Here is a 16,646-nt window from a genome sequence, read left to right on the forward strand (position 1 = left end):
AGTGTTTAATTGCTAAGCTTATGAACTCCCTTAGTGATATTGATTCGCCCCAGAAGATGCTCCTTTTGCAATCCGATGGCTCACCCGCATGTGTTGATAGTGATGATAAATGTGACCAGATGAGCTGCGTAGATGCTGGTGCCGCTCTAGAGGATGTTGATGGCTGGAATGCCTTGAAGGGCATTCATTTGGATTAGCCTTCCCTTTTAGTGATCGCAGTGCAATCAAAGGGGAGAATGAGGATGTGGGCATTTGGGAGGTAGGACAAAACAGCTGAAGGAGCCGCACAAAATGGCTTCTGCTTGGCTAACTTGGTTTGTACTAAGTCAGACAGAAACTTGTGACTCAGGACAAACAAGAAACCGCAGACTGATGTCGAATATTGTAAATGCAGATGTAACGGTTTAACTGCAAGGCAGGACAAATATGATTCTCAGAACAGGTTGTTGACAAAAAAGCGTGATAGGCTAAGGCAAAAGTACACGCAGACTTCAGGGAATCTGATTGATTGTTACTATGTGATCATGCTCCATGTCTGACTATGAACAATGCACATAAACCCTATGCAAACTCTGTAAGTCGTCAAATTCTTTTGGTGGTGTAGGAGTATTCATTATTCTGGGCTGAGCAGAGTCTACCGACCTGGCCGTATCAAAGAATAAATGATTGCTTGAGTAATTGACACAGAGTCATTTCCAGGTGTATTTATTGACCGACTCCACGAACCTGAAGACCCAGACAGCAATCTAGATCATCACATTCACCAAATACAGGGACGATGATTGACAAGTTGCAAGCATCTTTTACAGTACACAGATTCCCACAGATGTTAGTCACAGACAATGGGCCATCATTTACCAGCAGGGAATTTGAGTATTTCCTAAAGTCGAGTGGTGTTCGGCATGCAAGGATAGCTTCGTACCATTCAATGTTCAGTGATCTGGTGGAATGAGCAATCCAAACTTTGAATGCAGGCTTAAAGAAACAGCATACAGCTTCACTGGACACCAGATTGTCCCAGTGCCTGTTTGATTGTAAGACTGACCCTTACAGGACTACAGGCTCTGTTCCAGCAGAGTTGCTAATGGGGATCCGGTTAAACCTGATCTTCCCAGACTTGGGGAGGGTGGGGGAGTGGTGATACAACATTAGGAATGCTAATGCCAGACACAAGACTCCTCTAAACTAGAGAGGCAGTTTACTACAGGGATGAGGTTTTGTGAGAAAAGGACTGGAATGGGCCTGCATGGGTAAGAGGCATGGTCAACATGAGGTCAGGTCCCATGATGTACAAAGTTTGGGTAGGAGAAGAGGTTCTGGACAAGCATGTCGTCCACATGAAAGCTGAAACCTCATGAATAGGGCAGGAGCAAAGCATATACAGCCTGTCCGACCATGTGGCAAGGCTGTCAGAACCTGTGGGTTCTCCTCCTCTACCTAGTGTTAAAGAAACCTCTGAGGACGAGACGGGCATGGCAGATGTTGCAGTCTCAATGGCATTACCACGAGATGAAAATGATGAATTTCTGCCGAGACGCTCCAAAAGCAATGGACCGGCTACAGTCTGGTAAGTGTTGCCAGAGTCTGAGGCAAAGTCGGAAGAACCAGACCTCCCTGGACTTGGAGGGATGTAGTGACTGTAACGAAGTCTGCCTCGTTATCCTGGGATTGTTATTCTGGTCCAATCAAGGAGCCTTGGCTGACAGAGATAAACAGTTGTATCCCCATTGGAGGGCTCTCTACGCGGGAGTCCTCCCCCTTTCTCTCGGGAATCTGGGGTGGAGGATGCTGCACGCAGCAGTCCCCTGCAACCGCAGATTGCGGTGGTTCACGGACACCCAGCCCAACTGCTTGTTCTGTGGCGCCGTGGAGTCCGTGCCCCACGTGTATATTGGGTGTGGGCATTTGCACTCCCTTTTTGATTTTCTTAAAAACCTCCTTCTCTGCTTTTGGTTGCACTTCAGTCCCACACTCCTGATCTTCGGGAACCCGGTACGGAGGAGGGAGGGCAGGTCTGAAGACCTCCTCGTGGGTCTGCTCCTGGGCCTGGCCAAACTGGCCATCAACAGGTCCAGGCAGCGGGCTGTGGAGGGGGTCTTTAGGGCCGACTGCCTGCCCCTCTTCCGCGGTTACATTAGAGCCCAGGTGTCCTTGGAGAAGGAGCACGCGGTGTCCACCAACACCCTGGAGTTGTTCAGGAAGAGGTGGGCGCCGCAGGGAGTGGAGTGCATTATTTCCCCATCCAACTCTATTTTGATTTAGTCCCTGCCCTCCCCTTCACTGTTTGATCACACAGCATTGCCCTTTTTTGTGAAGGGCACTGCTTGTCACTGGCCACTTGGGTGTTTTCCTATCTTCCTGGTGGTGGAAATTGAATAAAGATTCGTGCACTTTGTGTCTCTCACTGTGTCTCTCACACACACCATGGTGCTGGGGAAAAATAAGCACTACTGCAGTTAGGCGGTAGTGTGGGGGTTAAACAAAACAAAAGAAAAGAAAAAAACAGCAATGTTAAGGGCACAGCTTGTCACTGGCCACTCTAAAGAAAAAAAAAGAAAAACAAATAAACAGTTGCATCCCCAGTGGAGAGATCTCTACGTGGGAGTCCTCCCCCTTTCTCTCGGGGATCTGGAGTAGAGGGTGCTGCACGCAGCAATCCCCTGCAATCACAGATTGCAGTGGTTCACGGACTCCCAGCCCAACTGCTTGTTCTGTGGTGCTGTGGAGTCCGTGGACCATATATATATATTGGGTGTGGGCGTTTGCACTCCCTTTTTGATTTCCTAAGAAACCTCCTTCTCTGTTTTTGGTTGCACTTCAGTCCCACACTCCTGATCTTTGGGCACCTGGTACGGAGGAAGGAGGGCAGGTCTGAAGACCTCCTCGTGGGTCTGCTCCTGGGCCTGGCCAAACTGGCCATAAACAGGTCCAGGCAGCAGGCCGTGGAGGGGATCTTTAGGGCCGACTGCCTGCCCCTCTTCCGCGGTTACGTTAGAGCCCGGGTGTCTCTAGAGAAGGAGCATGCAGAAAGCCATCACCTGAAATGCACATTCCACGGACTAGTGTGAACACAGCTTGTTCGAGTTTCCACCACACAAACCAAAATTGGGACTTTATAACCAAGCAGTTGCCAAATCTTTTTACTGCATCTCAATCTCAGATTTCAATTTAATAATTAATATAGTGTTCATTGTCGCAGAATCCACTCAATTTTAGTTCCCCAAGTAGAGTAGTTCATGATGTTACACACCTTAGACAAGAGATTCCACATTGATTTGCAATGAATTTATTTACCTGTGCGATTTGAAGCTTTCTGGTTTCTCAGTTAGTTGAGCATTGCTTTATTGACAGGTTTAAAGCTATTCGGTCTTCATTGCAACCTCTCTACCTTTCCCTTATGCCTTCACAGCCTACTTCTCCCCCAGAGCTCTTGCCACCCCGTTTTCTGTGCACAACCTTCTTGCAGCCTCCTTTTTCCCCCACTCTTTTGCCAAGCACAACTATTTTGCAGCCTTTGTCTTTTCACAAAACACTCTTGCAAGGCTCTACTTATCCCCACAGCCATCTTGTCCCTTCTCTTCCCTTCTCTTCCTCTGCTCACCCATATTGCAGTTTAACTTTCTCAGGGATCAATGCTCATTGTACGAACTTCTTTAAATATTTGTAATATTTATATGAGTTATGGTGTATATATACCATCTGTGTTGTTACTTATGGTTTACTTTGCCTCATATTCGAATTTTCCCTCCTTAGTAAGCACAATGGTAGGTCTATCTTTTGTAATTTTTCTTAGTTGTTAAAATCTATTTATTCTTTATATTCTGAAAATCCCCTTAAATGTCTTCCACTGCATGTCTATTGACCTATCCTTTAACCTACTTTGCTAATTAATTTTAGCTAACTTTGTTTTTATGCCCTCATAATTCCCCTTATTTAGGTTTAATAACATAGTTTTGAGTCCATTCCTCCCTCCCTGAAACTGAATGTAAAATTCAATCTGCTACCTCAGAACCTCTTCATTGAGATCATTGATTTAACCTGACGTTACATAACAAATCTAGTATAGTCTGCTCTCTGTTTGAATCCAAAACATACCATTCTAAGGATATATCCCAAAAAGAATCTTGAAATTATTCCAGAAATTATCCCACTCCTTCAATGTTTCCTAATTTCTTGTCCTTCCTAGATGCCTTGTACCCTTCAATATTCAGGTCCCAATCCATGTTATCCTGCAGCCATGCCTCTATAATGGCTGCAAGATTGTAATTACTTATGTCTGTTGTGTTCTCAGTCCATCTTTTTTGTTTCACATGCTACCTGCATTTAGATTTTGGTTTTAACCTTTTAGCCTTCTTGTAACCTTTAGCCTTACATGTTAACTTACTCTTAAGGCTTATACTCTGTCTTTTCCTGTCAGAGTGTTCTTTTCATTTTCTGTATCAATACCTTTTTCTTTCTTGCTTCTCTGATCTTTGATTTACTACATCTTCCTAAATTTGATCCCTTGCCTCCACTGTTCAGTTTAAAATCCTGTCTTCGTCTCTCATTATTTAGCTCACGATAGCACCATGCTTCAGATAGAAACAGTTCCAATGGTACAGATCCCACTTCCCACAGTGCTAGTGCCAATGCCCCACAAACTAAAACCAGTTTCTCCACAGCAGTCTTTGAGTGACATATTCATCTTTTCAATTCTCGTCAGCCTCTCTTCACAAACCTTCATCTTGAGGCCTTCTTTCCCCCACACCTATCTGGACAACCCTCCCTCTTGTAATCTCCTTCCTGTCACACATATCTCGGAGATTCTTCTTACCTTCATTCTCTTCTTACCATCACACCCATCTTGCAGTTTCCTTCTCCCATCACTCCCATCTTGCAGCCTCCTTCTCCCATCACTCCATCTCGCAGCCTCCTTTGCCCCCCCCAAACACTTTTCTTGCCACCTCTACCCCCACAATAATCCTGCAGCCTCCTTCTCTGCTCTGTCCACCTTGCAACCACCTTCACCTCATTTCTTTCCACCATACTCCAATAATCTTTTGCAGCCTGCATTTCTGTTATCCCCTTTTTTAACCCCAGCAGATCCCCCTCACTCTGGACCTGGCAGGCAGAACTCATAACTCAAATAGAAGACTCAAAATCCTGTCCTCAGCAAAAGATGGCCACCAATCCCAACCTAGGCTAAAGGTGGCTCCCATTTCCAGCCTTAGCCAAAGGTGACCCCAATGAATCACTCACTTAGCATTCCAATACCCCACTATACACAGATTGCTTCTGTCCTGTGTTTGTTGCTGTGAATCTATTTACAGCAAGCACAAGAGAAAACTGCCCTGTGAAGAGAGGAAAGCCTCCTCACTATTTCATAGAATTATAGAATTCCTACAGTGTAGAAGCAGGTCATTTGGTCCATCGAGTCCACCACCTACTCTTCGAAGAGCGTCACACCCAGACTCACTCCCCTATCCCTGTAACCCTGCATTTCCCATGGCTAATTCACCTAGCCAGCACACACTTGGATACTATCAGCAGTTGAGAATGGCCAGACTATATTACCTGTACATCTTTGGACTGAGAGGAAACCGGAGCACCCAGAGGAACCCACACAGACATGGGGAGAATGCATAAACTCCACACAGACAGTTGCTGAAGGGTAGAATGGTATTTCGGCTTCTGGTGCTGCGAGGCAGCAGTGCTAACCACTGAGTCTCTGTGCTGCACACAAATTTCTTTGAATTTTATTATGAAAAGACTTTTTTTCTGATTGATTGACTCTAGAGATGGCTTTTCTGGGTGATCTGAGGACTTTTATGGATGGATTATTCTGCCTCATTATGTTTTTTGACTGCTGGACTATGGAAAATAAAAAAGAAAAGAAGAAAATCCAATACTAGTGCTAGGACTTCAACTATTTGCGATCTATACCAGTGATTTGAATAAAAGGACTGAATGTACGCCTGCTAATGACACTTGGATATCTTATGGACCAGACCAAACCCCGTCAAATTATATTAAGAATATAACCCAGACCCTAACTTTTTCTTATTTTAAAGGTAAGTGTAAGGTCTTGCATTCCAGATGCAATTTGATCGGTCAACCTACCCAACGTTAAGCAAAATACAGTTTTTTTTATGCTACAGTTAAAATACAGGCAAAATAAAAACCAAATAAAAGATTAGCTTAACTGTAACTATACTGAAATGCTGAACAAAATCATAGATATATTAATTACTTCTAATTAACTGATCCTATACAGTACCATCCCACAAACACACCCTTGTCAAAGGCAAATTCAGTAAAAGAGATTGTCTTCCAGGCAAATCTAGCAGCAGGAAGAGAACCCCAGCTTTTAGCTTAATAGAGAGAGGAATAAGAGCTTCCACATCCAGCTTCAAGACTCCAGCAACTGTATAAAGCTAAAACTAAAAGCCCTGATTCTGTGGGAGCTTGAGCCCACCCATTCAGGCTGCTTCTAGTGTTCCAATTTAAAAAAGAAATTCCCAAGGCCTCACAAGCCATCTACTTTAATGGCTTTGAGCAGACTGATCATCACCTCTGTCTCAACTTTGCTTCAGTAAAAACCAGAACAAAATACACCTCTTAAAGCCATAGTATTGTTACAGATAAGTAGGAGAGTAAGCTGTGAAGTGGTCATAAGTCAGCAAAAGGGTGTAGATTGGTTAACGGGCAAAACTTAGATAGGTGGAGTATGACTTGGGAAATGTAAAGTTGTCCACTTTTGTAGAAAAATAGAAAAGCAGTACATTATTGAAATGAAGAGAAGTTGCAGAGCTCTGCCTTACAAAGGTAAAGAGATGTCTTGGTACATAAGTCGCAAAAAACAATGTATATTTAGCAAATGATTAGGAAGGCAAAATGGAATGATATTGTTTATTGCAAGAGTATTCAAATGTGAAAAGAAGGAAGGTTTGCTGTCATTGTACAGGGCATCAGTGGGGCCACATGTGGAGTACTGTGTGCAGTTTTGATTTCCTTACTTAAAAAATGACAACTGCCATCAGAAGAGTTCAGAGAAAGTTCACTTGACCAGTTCCTGGGATGATGGGGTTTTTGTATGAGGCAAGGTTGGTTAGTTTTGATCTGTATCTGACAAAGATTAAAAGAATGAAAGGTAAAAGACAAAAGATCCTGAGGAGTCTCCCACATAAGACTGAGGTGAGGAGAATTTACTTTTGAATGCAGTATTCTTACTGTGCGAAGTTCTGTGTCCAGAAAGCAATGGAAGCAGAGAGATTGAATTTTTAAGTTGAGTCAGATAGATTCTTGATTGCATGGTGAAAAGCTATAGTGGATAAGCAGGGCAGTTGAGTTGAAGCCTCAATCAGATCAGCCATGATATTATCGATAATACAGCAGGTTTCAAGGGCCAAATGACTTACGTTTACTCCTAATTCATATGTTTACAAACTGAATTTCATATTATGGTTTGTTCATTTTATAAGTTTATTGACTGCAAATCACATTAAGTTGAAAATCAACCCAATCATTGAGTGAATTAAACACTTAATCTATCTTCTATGTCATTGCTCATTACAATTTCAATTTGAATATTTATAGGATGGCTCTTTTCTTTCCTTCAATTATGGTATATCTCTGGAAAGGGGAATCTTGCCTTCTCGTCAATGGTGCCCCCTGTGCCTGCATAAGACAGGGCATCATGAATGCATCCATATTCTCTGACTCCCAAAGTGTTTTCTCAGTTCTGTCAGCCATGAGACCATTGGATATCCAGAGCGAGTGCATTACCTTCATGTCCCAAATTCAAATGCTGGAATATGTAGCGGAATGGATTTTCCTTACTTAAATTTATTTAACGTATACTTACTAATTTAATATTCAGTACATATTGTGCTGTTGGATCCTATCAGGATGAAATGAGAGGAGATGCACAAAAGATGGGAGTGAGGATTTTGTTTCCACTTTGTCCAGATCTTCTAAAAGATACAAAAAATGCTGGAGAAACTCTGGTGGTCTGGCAGAATCTCTAGAAAGAGAAATGGAGTTAATGATTCGATTCTGATGACACCTCTTCAGAATACTCACCTCCTCTAAAAATATGTGGGAAAGGTCTTGAATTTTAACACAACTAATTAGGGCATCACATTGGAGATTAGTGGTATGCAGACATTTCACAAGCATTTAAAATGGATAATATATGTAATTAGTTTTGAAAGAAATCCACAAATACCTATGAAACCAACAAGCAGGGAGTGTAGTCTAAGTGAAAGGACAGGTTATGTACATTCTTTTCGACTGTCACATAGGTCGTAACAGAGATATTAAAACATTTTGGTATTCCCTTCACATGTGAAAACTTGCCTTAGAGTTGTTTAAACTCCATGGTGTCCTGCACAAAAATATGAATTTCTATATTTATATCTTAACAATGGGTAAGCATTAATTCGTTTATGACTCACATGAATGTGCTTTCACTTGCAGATATCTGCTAAAATGCTATTGTATTTTGCTTGTATTCATTTTAGCAAGCAACTCACTCTGTACCTTCCTTTGAGCTCCGAAAGCTTTCAGATTTTTTTCATACTGATCTGTGACTACCCAACATTATACTTGCTGTTTGATTTATGAAAATATACTATTTTAAGAAGTACTAGTCATTTTCATCTTATGGTTTACTGAGTAATATTTTTTCATGTATTTGAATTTCTAAACCTGATTTATTAGGAAAGGACCACAGAGTGGGGTTCGATACTAAATACTTGCAGGACTGGTACAGTTCCAAATGTATTTATTCAACATGTGACTTCTTATATTGTATGAAAATGATATGTTGGATTTATTAAACCAATATTATAAGGAATAAGAAATGAACAAAAATTATTGTGTTTATTGTGTACTATTTAAGTAGGCAGCCACATACATTCATGAAACAGATTGCTCTTGATTTATTTTGTAATGCAATCCTGTAATGCTACAAGTCAGATACACTTTGTCGATGTTGGAAAGTTTCAAGTACATTTTGAGAATCCACCACAGAAACACTGGCGCAGAGTCTTTTTTTTTGTAAATAACAGACTGTTTTTAGAAATGTGAAGTGAGACATTGAAATAGATTTATGAAGTCTAAGGGCAGAAGTGTTAATGCCGTGAGAGTGCTAGCATTGCCGCCATAGCAGCTCTGACTTCATCTCTGCACATATGAACAGTTGATCCCTGTAGTCATATATAGCAGTAAACATTAATAACTTAACAGTCTGTAGACAGCGCTGAAGATATGGAGCATTATTGAAGGATGGAATAGAGCAGGTGGCACTTTAATATGTTTAGTGTCGTGGTTGACTCTGAAGACTAGTAGAATGAAATTACTTGAGGTTGGAAAGATTTAGAAAGTGAACTCATTTTGCTGTGCTAAGGAAATGCTACTGATCAGGCTCTCTGTGTCCCTTTTCTAGGTTGGAAAATATTAACCCTGAAGAAAATGACATGGTAAGCCATTCTCTAAGGAGATTTTTTAATGTCAGTCTTATATCTTCAAGGCTTAAGCACAATTGAGTAGGTTTCCAGAGCTAAGAAGTGGGAAAAGATGAATTTGACACACTAATAATGTATGTCTCAGATGTTCCAGAATAATGGACTAATTCTGTTCAGTGTGCTATTTATGTGCAACAACCAATTGCACAAAAAGAGCCAAATAAAACCTATTTCCAAATTCATGAATAACTGCCAGAAATATTATTGATAGACATTACAGGAATTACTGAACCGAATCAACAATGCAAATACAAGGAGATCTATCGACCAGAATGAAGACTTAATTGTGGATCGAATACGCAAAGCCAGAGAGCGGAAGAAGAAAATAACTGCTGAAGAAATTAATGCAGTTATTGAGGAGAGAGATTGTGCTTTAGAAAGAGTAAGTATATTTAGACCACGAAAGGTTTATACTTTCAACCAACTACCTTCTCCCTAACAATTTTGTCATGTAACAAACATTAATGTTACAAGCAATATGTACATTTCAATGACCAATATCAACATATGAATAGTTTAAATTCTAATCTAAAATTTAAAATTAATTTTCAGAATACTGTGTCAATTATCTTCTGTTCATAATTTCAGCGGCTTCAAAACAATAATGGAAGGTGTTTTAGTTGAACAGCACATCTTTTAATATTGCTATGAAACTTTGTGCTGTGTTTATAAACTTGGTTGTACTGGGTGTCCACCATTCTTAGGATTTTCAAGCATGCCAAATGAACCATAGATCCAGTAGCCACCCTATTCTAGTCAAATATTTTCAGGGCTGGACATTATGCTGCGATGCCACACTTCCCAAATCACATAGGACATGGTGAAATGCTGTAGCACAGTTCAATAAAAAGAGATGAGGTGGACTAGCCTTTAATTGAAGTTCAGCCTAGACCCCAGGGAAAAAAATCTTTGATTAAAAATCTTTGCCAAATCATATAAAGGATCAAGGGGCTCTGGGAATTACTACTCCGTGTTGATCAGGAGTTGAACATTCCAGTCCAGGTAGGCACGAGAGGTGTGTCCACAAACATGCATTGGTCACTCCATGTAGATTTTGTGCCCTCCTAACACAGTTAGACCTAGGGACGCAAATAGATGTTATCTTAATGTAGCTGCAAGGATTGTATTCCCAGGATTTTTAGGACCATAATATATAGATATTCAGGTCATTTTTGTTTTACCTATTCGACTGTGAATTTGCCTTTGTAAATTCTGAAGTAATTTATTAGATTGCTGAATAAACAAGCAAAATAGTTGGAATCTGTGTGAAATCAAATATTTTAATCTAACCTTAAATATTTGAAATTTCAAAAAGCATTCATATTTCTTGCTATCAAAATACAGGTGAAATATTGACACCTTGCAGCTTGAATTTTATACAGCTATATCTTGAACTGTATCTATTTACAACAGTTAACAAATGTATCCTCCCAAAACGCTTCTCTTGTTTTCAGTTGTTAGGTGTCATACCCAACAACAGGAAAGAGCAAGACTCAGTCTATTAGCATTTGTATTTTAATTACTGATGCAGTAAGTGATCATTTAGTTTTTTATTAGATTTGTCAAAATATTAATATGACTAATATTTCCTTTTCAAGTGGGATCACAAGTTGAAATTTTGCTGTTGTGAGGTTTGAGACAGTAGTGATTGTCTTGGAGTTCTGACCAAGTTATAAGCACTGTCCTCCTGCTCGTTCAGTTTTGACTGAGGGTTTGTGCCAATTTTCAAGCTTCAAAATAGGATCACAGAGGGAAAAGACTTAGGAAGCACTGCAATAGAGGATGTGGGTTTGACGACAGAGGTCAAACTTTGTGTTCATTTTAACAATCTGCTTCTCCTTTAATGTAAGTGGCTCATGCACAAAGCAATTACACATCCAAATATTCAAGTATCTCCTTCCAGTAAAGGTCAGCTGTGATCTGTGCTCCTCCATACTTCATTGTAGATTTGTTTTGGCTTCTATCTCCCTATATTTGTCTAAATGCCGAAATAAAAATGTATTAACTCTTAGAAAATTATATAGACCTAAAAATGATTGAGATGCTCCTGATCCAATACAATTTAAAGAATGAAACAACAAGACCTTTTCTTTTCGTGGAAGTAATAAGAATATCTGTGATAGTACATGTTTTCATCTATGTGCAATCTATGTAAAACTTGTTTGTGTTTAAACTGTAAGTTTTTGGAAATTTTATCATTCTGTAATATGGATGCTGAGAATCTTGAGAGAAATTCACGCAGGGACTACTTCTGGCAAGCAATGCATTCGTTGCTTGTTTCCTGCATTTATGCACAACTGATTAGTTTATGATATTGCTTTCATCAGAAGCATTCTGATGTACCCTTGAGTCAAAAAGGTTGAAAACTGTTATGATTTCCACAGACACTTGGAGGTGAAATGCCTTTGGCAGAAGTGATCTTTTAATCAGGTTTCAAATTGTCAAATAACTTAAAAAGGTTTCTGTAATTAAGTGCTGCCTCTGAAGATATAATTTTTGATACAGATTTAGGAAGTTATATCCTAGTCAGTATTTATAGTGAGAGATAGATTGCTTATGATTGATTTGTAACTACCTCCAGTGCTTCCTAATCTGCTTCCCTAAGGAAGGTGTGGTCATAATGTTACCTGATTGAATACAAATTTGTGAATCGTTCCAACATGCTTCAAAAACAGGTATTAAGAGCAAGAGAGATTTCTCATCATGTATGCTATGGAAAGAAAATGGGTTCTTTACCAGATCTTCAGGAGATCTTCAGATTTCAACCCTCAATATAATAGACTCCACCCTTTGGACCTAACTGTTTATAATGCACACTGCCCAACCATACTTGCCACCAGCCCACAATAGGACAGATGTATGCTTGCCTCTGTAATACGTACCCATTGTTAAGATATAAATATCAAAATTATTATTTTTTGTGGAGGATACCATGGGAATTTAAACAACTCTAAGGCAAGGTCTCTAGTTATATTATGCATGTCTGATTGCCTGTGAGGACAGTCTGGCCCCTTTCCCCGGCCACCCTCCTAGCTTTCTCACTGATCCTTCCTCTATAGTGCAGTCTCATTTCCAAGCTTCCCAAAGGGAGTGGGAGGCAGAGGATATAGTCACAGTGAGAAGAATGAGTTGAATATGATAACATGGTCGTTATCAGGGCGGCACGGTGGCACAGTGGTTAGCACTGTTGCCTCACAGCGCCAGAGACCCGGGTTCAATTCCCGCCTTAGGCGACTGACTGTGTGGAGTTTGCACATTCTCCCCGTGTCTGCGTGGGTTTCCTCCGGGTGCTCCGGTTTCCTCCCACAGTCCAAAGATGTGCAGGTCAGGTGAATTGGCCATGCTAAATTGCCCGTAGTGTTAGGTAAGGGGTAAATGTAGGGGTATGGGTGGGTTGCGCTTCGGCGGGGCGGTGTGGACTTGTTGGGCCGAAGGGCCTGTTTCCACACTGTAATGTAATGTAATGTAATCTAATCTGGTCATGAGTGGATACTGGATAGTGTTGTGGTATGTCACGGTACAGGAGGCCTCAGGAATGGGAAGATTAAGACCAGAAGAGGCATGGCTAAGTTGACAGAAGCTTGTGCGAAAGCAATAATCTCTATATAGATTACAACACAGAGAATCATTATGAGATGAAGAGGTTTTAGGGTAACATGGGAAAGAAATAACAACAATTTATGGAGTAGGATGGGTATCTTTGTGGAAAAGGGAAGCTGAAGCACCTTGGATAAGTTAATCACACCATTAAACCATCATCATCATTGGTGGTCCCTCACAGATGAGAATGGCTCTTAGAGTGAGTCTGTAGGTGGCTATACAGACTGATGTGGCTTCCATAGGTTCTGTTAAACTTGCGACAGAAAGTAGTTGTGGAATGGGATGTATGGGGCATTGGTATGTCAGCGTGCTCCTTACTTTATATTTGCTTGGCTTCCGTTTTTTTCCTGATGACAAGTCTCGAGGTGTTTGATGCCTTCTCAGATGCTTCTCCTCCACTTTGGTTGCTCTTGCGCCAGTGATTCCCAGGTGTCTTTGGGAATGCCGCACTTCACCAGTGAAACCTTGAGGGGATCACTGAAGTCCTTCCTCTGTCCACTTGTTATTTGGACCTGGGTATAGAACACCTGCTTGGGGAGTCTTGTGTTGGTCATGCGGATGACATGCCCAGTCCATCGCAGCCGATCAAAGGTGGTCAGTGCCTCAATACTGGAGATGTTGGCCTGATCAAGCTCACTGACGCTGGTGCCTCTTTCTTCCCAACAGATTCACAGGTTCTCACACATGACTGTGTTTGTGGTACTGCTCCAGCACCTTGAGGTTTCTGCTGTTGACAGTCCATATCTCAGAGCCATAAATGAGGGCAAGAATTACCAGAGCTATGTAAACCATGAGCTTGATGTAAGATCTAACGATGTTGTCCTCGTACACTCTTTACCTCAGGCACTGAAGGCTGTGCTAGCACACTGGAGGTATCTTGAAACACAGAACACATGAATAGGAAACAACCAGAGTTTGAGGACTGTGTTTTGGTGGGAGGATTTAATGTTGGAACATTTGGTTTGAAAAAATTCTCTTAATTAAGAGTCAAGTGAATGGAGAGCTATGCTCAGCTGAGCTCCCCCCTCTTTGACCAAGCACCCCAGAAACTAGCATTGTTCCATAACATGTATTTACATTTTAGTGAGATGCCATCTTGGGCAGGAGCTCCAGTAAAGCGAGCATTGATTGACATCTCCTGTTGTCCCAAGCAAAGGCAGGGTGAATGTTTGACGATAGTGGTGACTACAAAGGCCTGTGTGTGGAAAGGCAATATACTCCAGTCTGGAATCTCCAGTTTTCTGGTGTGCTGTCATGGTTTTTAATTACCTCAGTCAATGCACAATTTCTGAATACACATGGATTTATGAATAAGATGACCAGTCAACTGTCACGTTTAAGGTGGTCTTCACCATGGTGGATAAGATAAGGTGAAATGAGGCCAAGGGAATACTGAGGGTGGATCCAGGGCTTAGCATTGGATTAAAGTGTCAAGGATGGAGAAGAAGTCTGAAAGAATATGCTCACTAGATAAATGAATGCAATTTGTTGATATATCCTAAGAGTATAAGAAATAGGAATAATAATATCTCAGGCCTGTGCAACACTTGCTCAAACAACCCTGCCCTTGTGCGGGCCATGGACTAACTAAGGAGAAACCAGAACAGGAGACTCCAACCAAAAGGGCACACCATCTACAACTGATATGCAGACAGCCTGCTGACTACAGCCACACACACCCCCGCCCCCCCTTTGACTCTTCCTGAAGAAGGGCTTATGCCCGAAACGTCAATTCTCCTGTTCCCTGGATGCTGCCTGACCTGCTGCGCTTTTCCAGCAACACATTTTCAGCTCTGATCTCCAGCATCTGCAGATCTCACTTTCTCCTCTGTAGCTTGATGGCCATGCTGTTGAAGGGGCTGTATGACCTGCTGGAGGTGATGGGGTCATTGGTCAAGTTAGAGATGGTTGAATGACAGGTCACTTCAATAATGTTCTGAGATGATACTCAGACACCATTTAAGAGTATGCTGCCTGTCATTAATGCTCTCCCATTCTAGTAATGTAGCCTCCAAGCCAGAAGTGAAAGCCTTTTGGAAGTTGAAGCCCAGATCTGAATTGGAATGACATAGCTTTTGAGTTAAACTTGATCTGTATCCTTGGAAAAGCCTCAATGTTTTCTAGGATGAGGTACTCCTCACTGGATACCTGTGTACATTGTAAAAGCATTGCATGAATCACTCCTCATTAACAAGCTCCTTACCATAAATGAATAATCCACAAACTCTTCAGCATCTGACCTCATCTATTGTTTCTGACCTTCTACAGCAAAATTCATTTCCTTCTTTCTTCACTAAAAATATTCAAGGTCACCTTTAATATTTGATTCCTGTGAGGTTGATGCATTGAGCTGGTGGCTATATTCCATGAAGGCTATGATACATGCAAGTGAGATGACTCAGATTGATGCCATTACTGCTAAGAATAAGCATGTAGAAATCACTACACACAGCTCAACAAAAGAATCTTCAAGAATTGGCTGAGAATATACTGTCAGCTCCAATAAATTGAGTTCCAAGTAGCTGAAGGACTGATAACTTGCCAGTTCACATCTCCTGTTCCCTCAAATGCAACAAAATAATTTAATTTTTTACCCAGAAAATAGGACTAGGAGTACAGCATTTGCCCATTCAATTCTGATCTATATTTTATTTTAAGTGCTGTGGTGCATTGAGGTAATGTGGTCTTATTACTCTTTAATTGAGGTTCAGAAATACTTGACATCCTAAACAGAAGAAGATTCCTTCTGATGACTGTGAGCATTTTAATTGATATTAATTTGGCAGTTCAAATCCAACTGTACTACTTTTCTATCCATACCACAAAGTTTTCCATAATTTGCTCAAAACAACTGTCTCTGATAGCTATAGAATTGCTGAGCATGAGATATACGAGGGGAAATATTGCTCAGGAAAGTATTGGAATTCTTGGGTACAGCAACTAGCTTATTTATTTTGTTTGCCATATAATGAGCTGTTAATACAGCAGGGATAAAAACTAAATATGCAGAACCACCAAGCAACAGCACCAGTACCTAATAAATATCACTGGCTCACTTGTTTGCCAAAATAATTAGCTAAAAATGTACTTACTGTACCTTGTACAAATAAAGCTGCTGTTGGAGGCAATTTGTAAAGTGGTAGTGCGGGAACCTGCAGTTTCTGGAAGCATCGTAAAGTGAACATGTGCTGACATTTGATTACTGGTTCATTGGCTGAGTTATAATCCTGTTCTGATCAATTCACTGGAGTTTGCTTGATTACTTCTGGGAGTCTGAAAAATATTAAGAGTTCTCTTCGTGGAAATTTATCTTGATCTTTTATACCTCCCCAGGAGATACGTAGATGAGAAAAATGTTCATGACAATGAAAATTGTACATCATCTGTTGGAAGCATTGTGCCCAGTGGACCATGTGGCATTTTGTTGCTCCACAATTATGTTCTTGCATTTAATGTCTTGATCTGATGAACTAGTTCTGTATGACAATTATGCTTTTCATTTGAAATTAGTGCTATTTCTAATAATGATGCACTCACAAT

At 40.9% G+C, this 16,646-nt stretch overlaps 1 protein-coding gene across 6 annotated transcripts in view; it reads left to right on the forward strand.

Moving 5' to 3' along the window:
* mipol1 (mirror-image polydactyly 1) overlaps positions 1-16,646 on the forward strand; it is a 414,430-nt gene that overhangs the window by 208,612 nt on the left and 189,172 nt on the right. For all 6 annotated transcript variants that reach the window (XM_043697844.2, XM_087989940.1, XM_087989937.1 and 3 more), the window contains 2 exons: positions 9,428-9,461; positions 9,718-9,888. In XM_043697844.2, the coding sequence (XP_043553779.1) occupies positions 9,428-9,461; positions 9,718-9,888 (205 nt within the window). The remainder of the gene's footprint in view (positions 1-9,427; positions 9,462-9,717; positions 9,889-16,646) is intronic.

This window comes from Chiloscyllium plagiosum, unplaced genomic scaffold (genome assembly GCF_037043375.1).
Source record: "Chiloscyllium plagiosum isolate Xiang-an unplaced genomic scaffold, Cpla_swu_hap1 HiC_scaffold_8, whole genome shotgun sequence".
NCBI lineage: Eukaryota > Metazoa > Chordata > Chondrichthyes > Orectolobiformes > Hemiscylliidae > Chiloscyllium > Chiloscyllium plagiosum.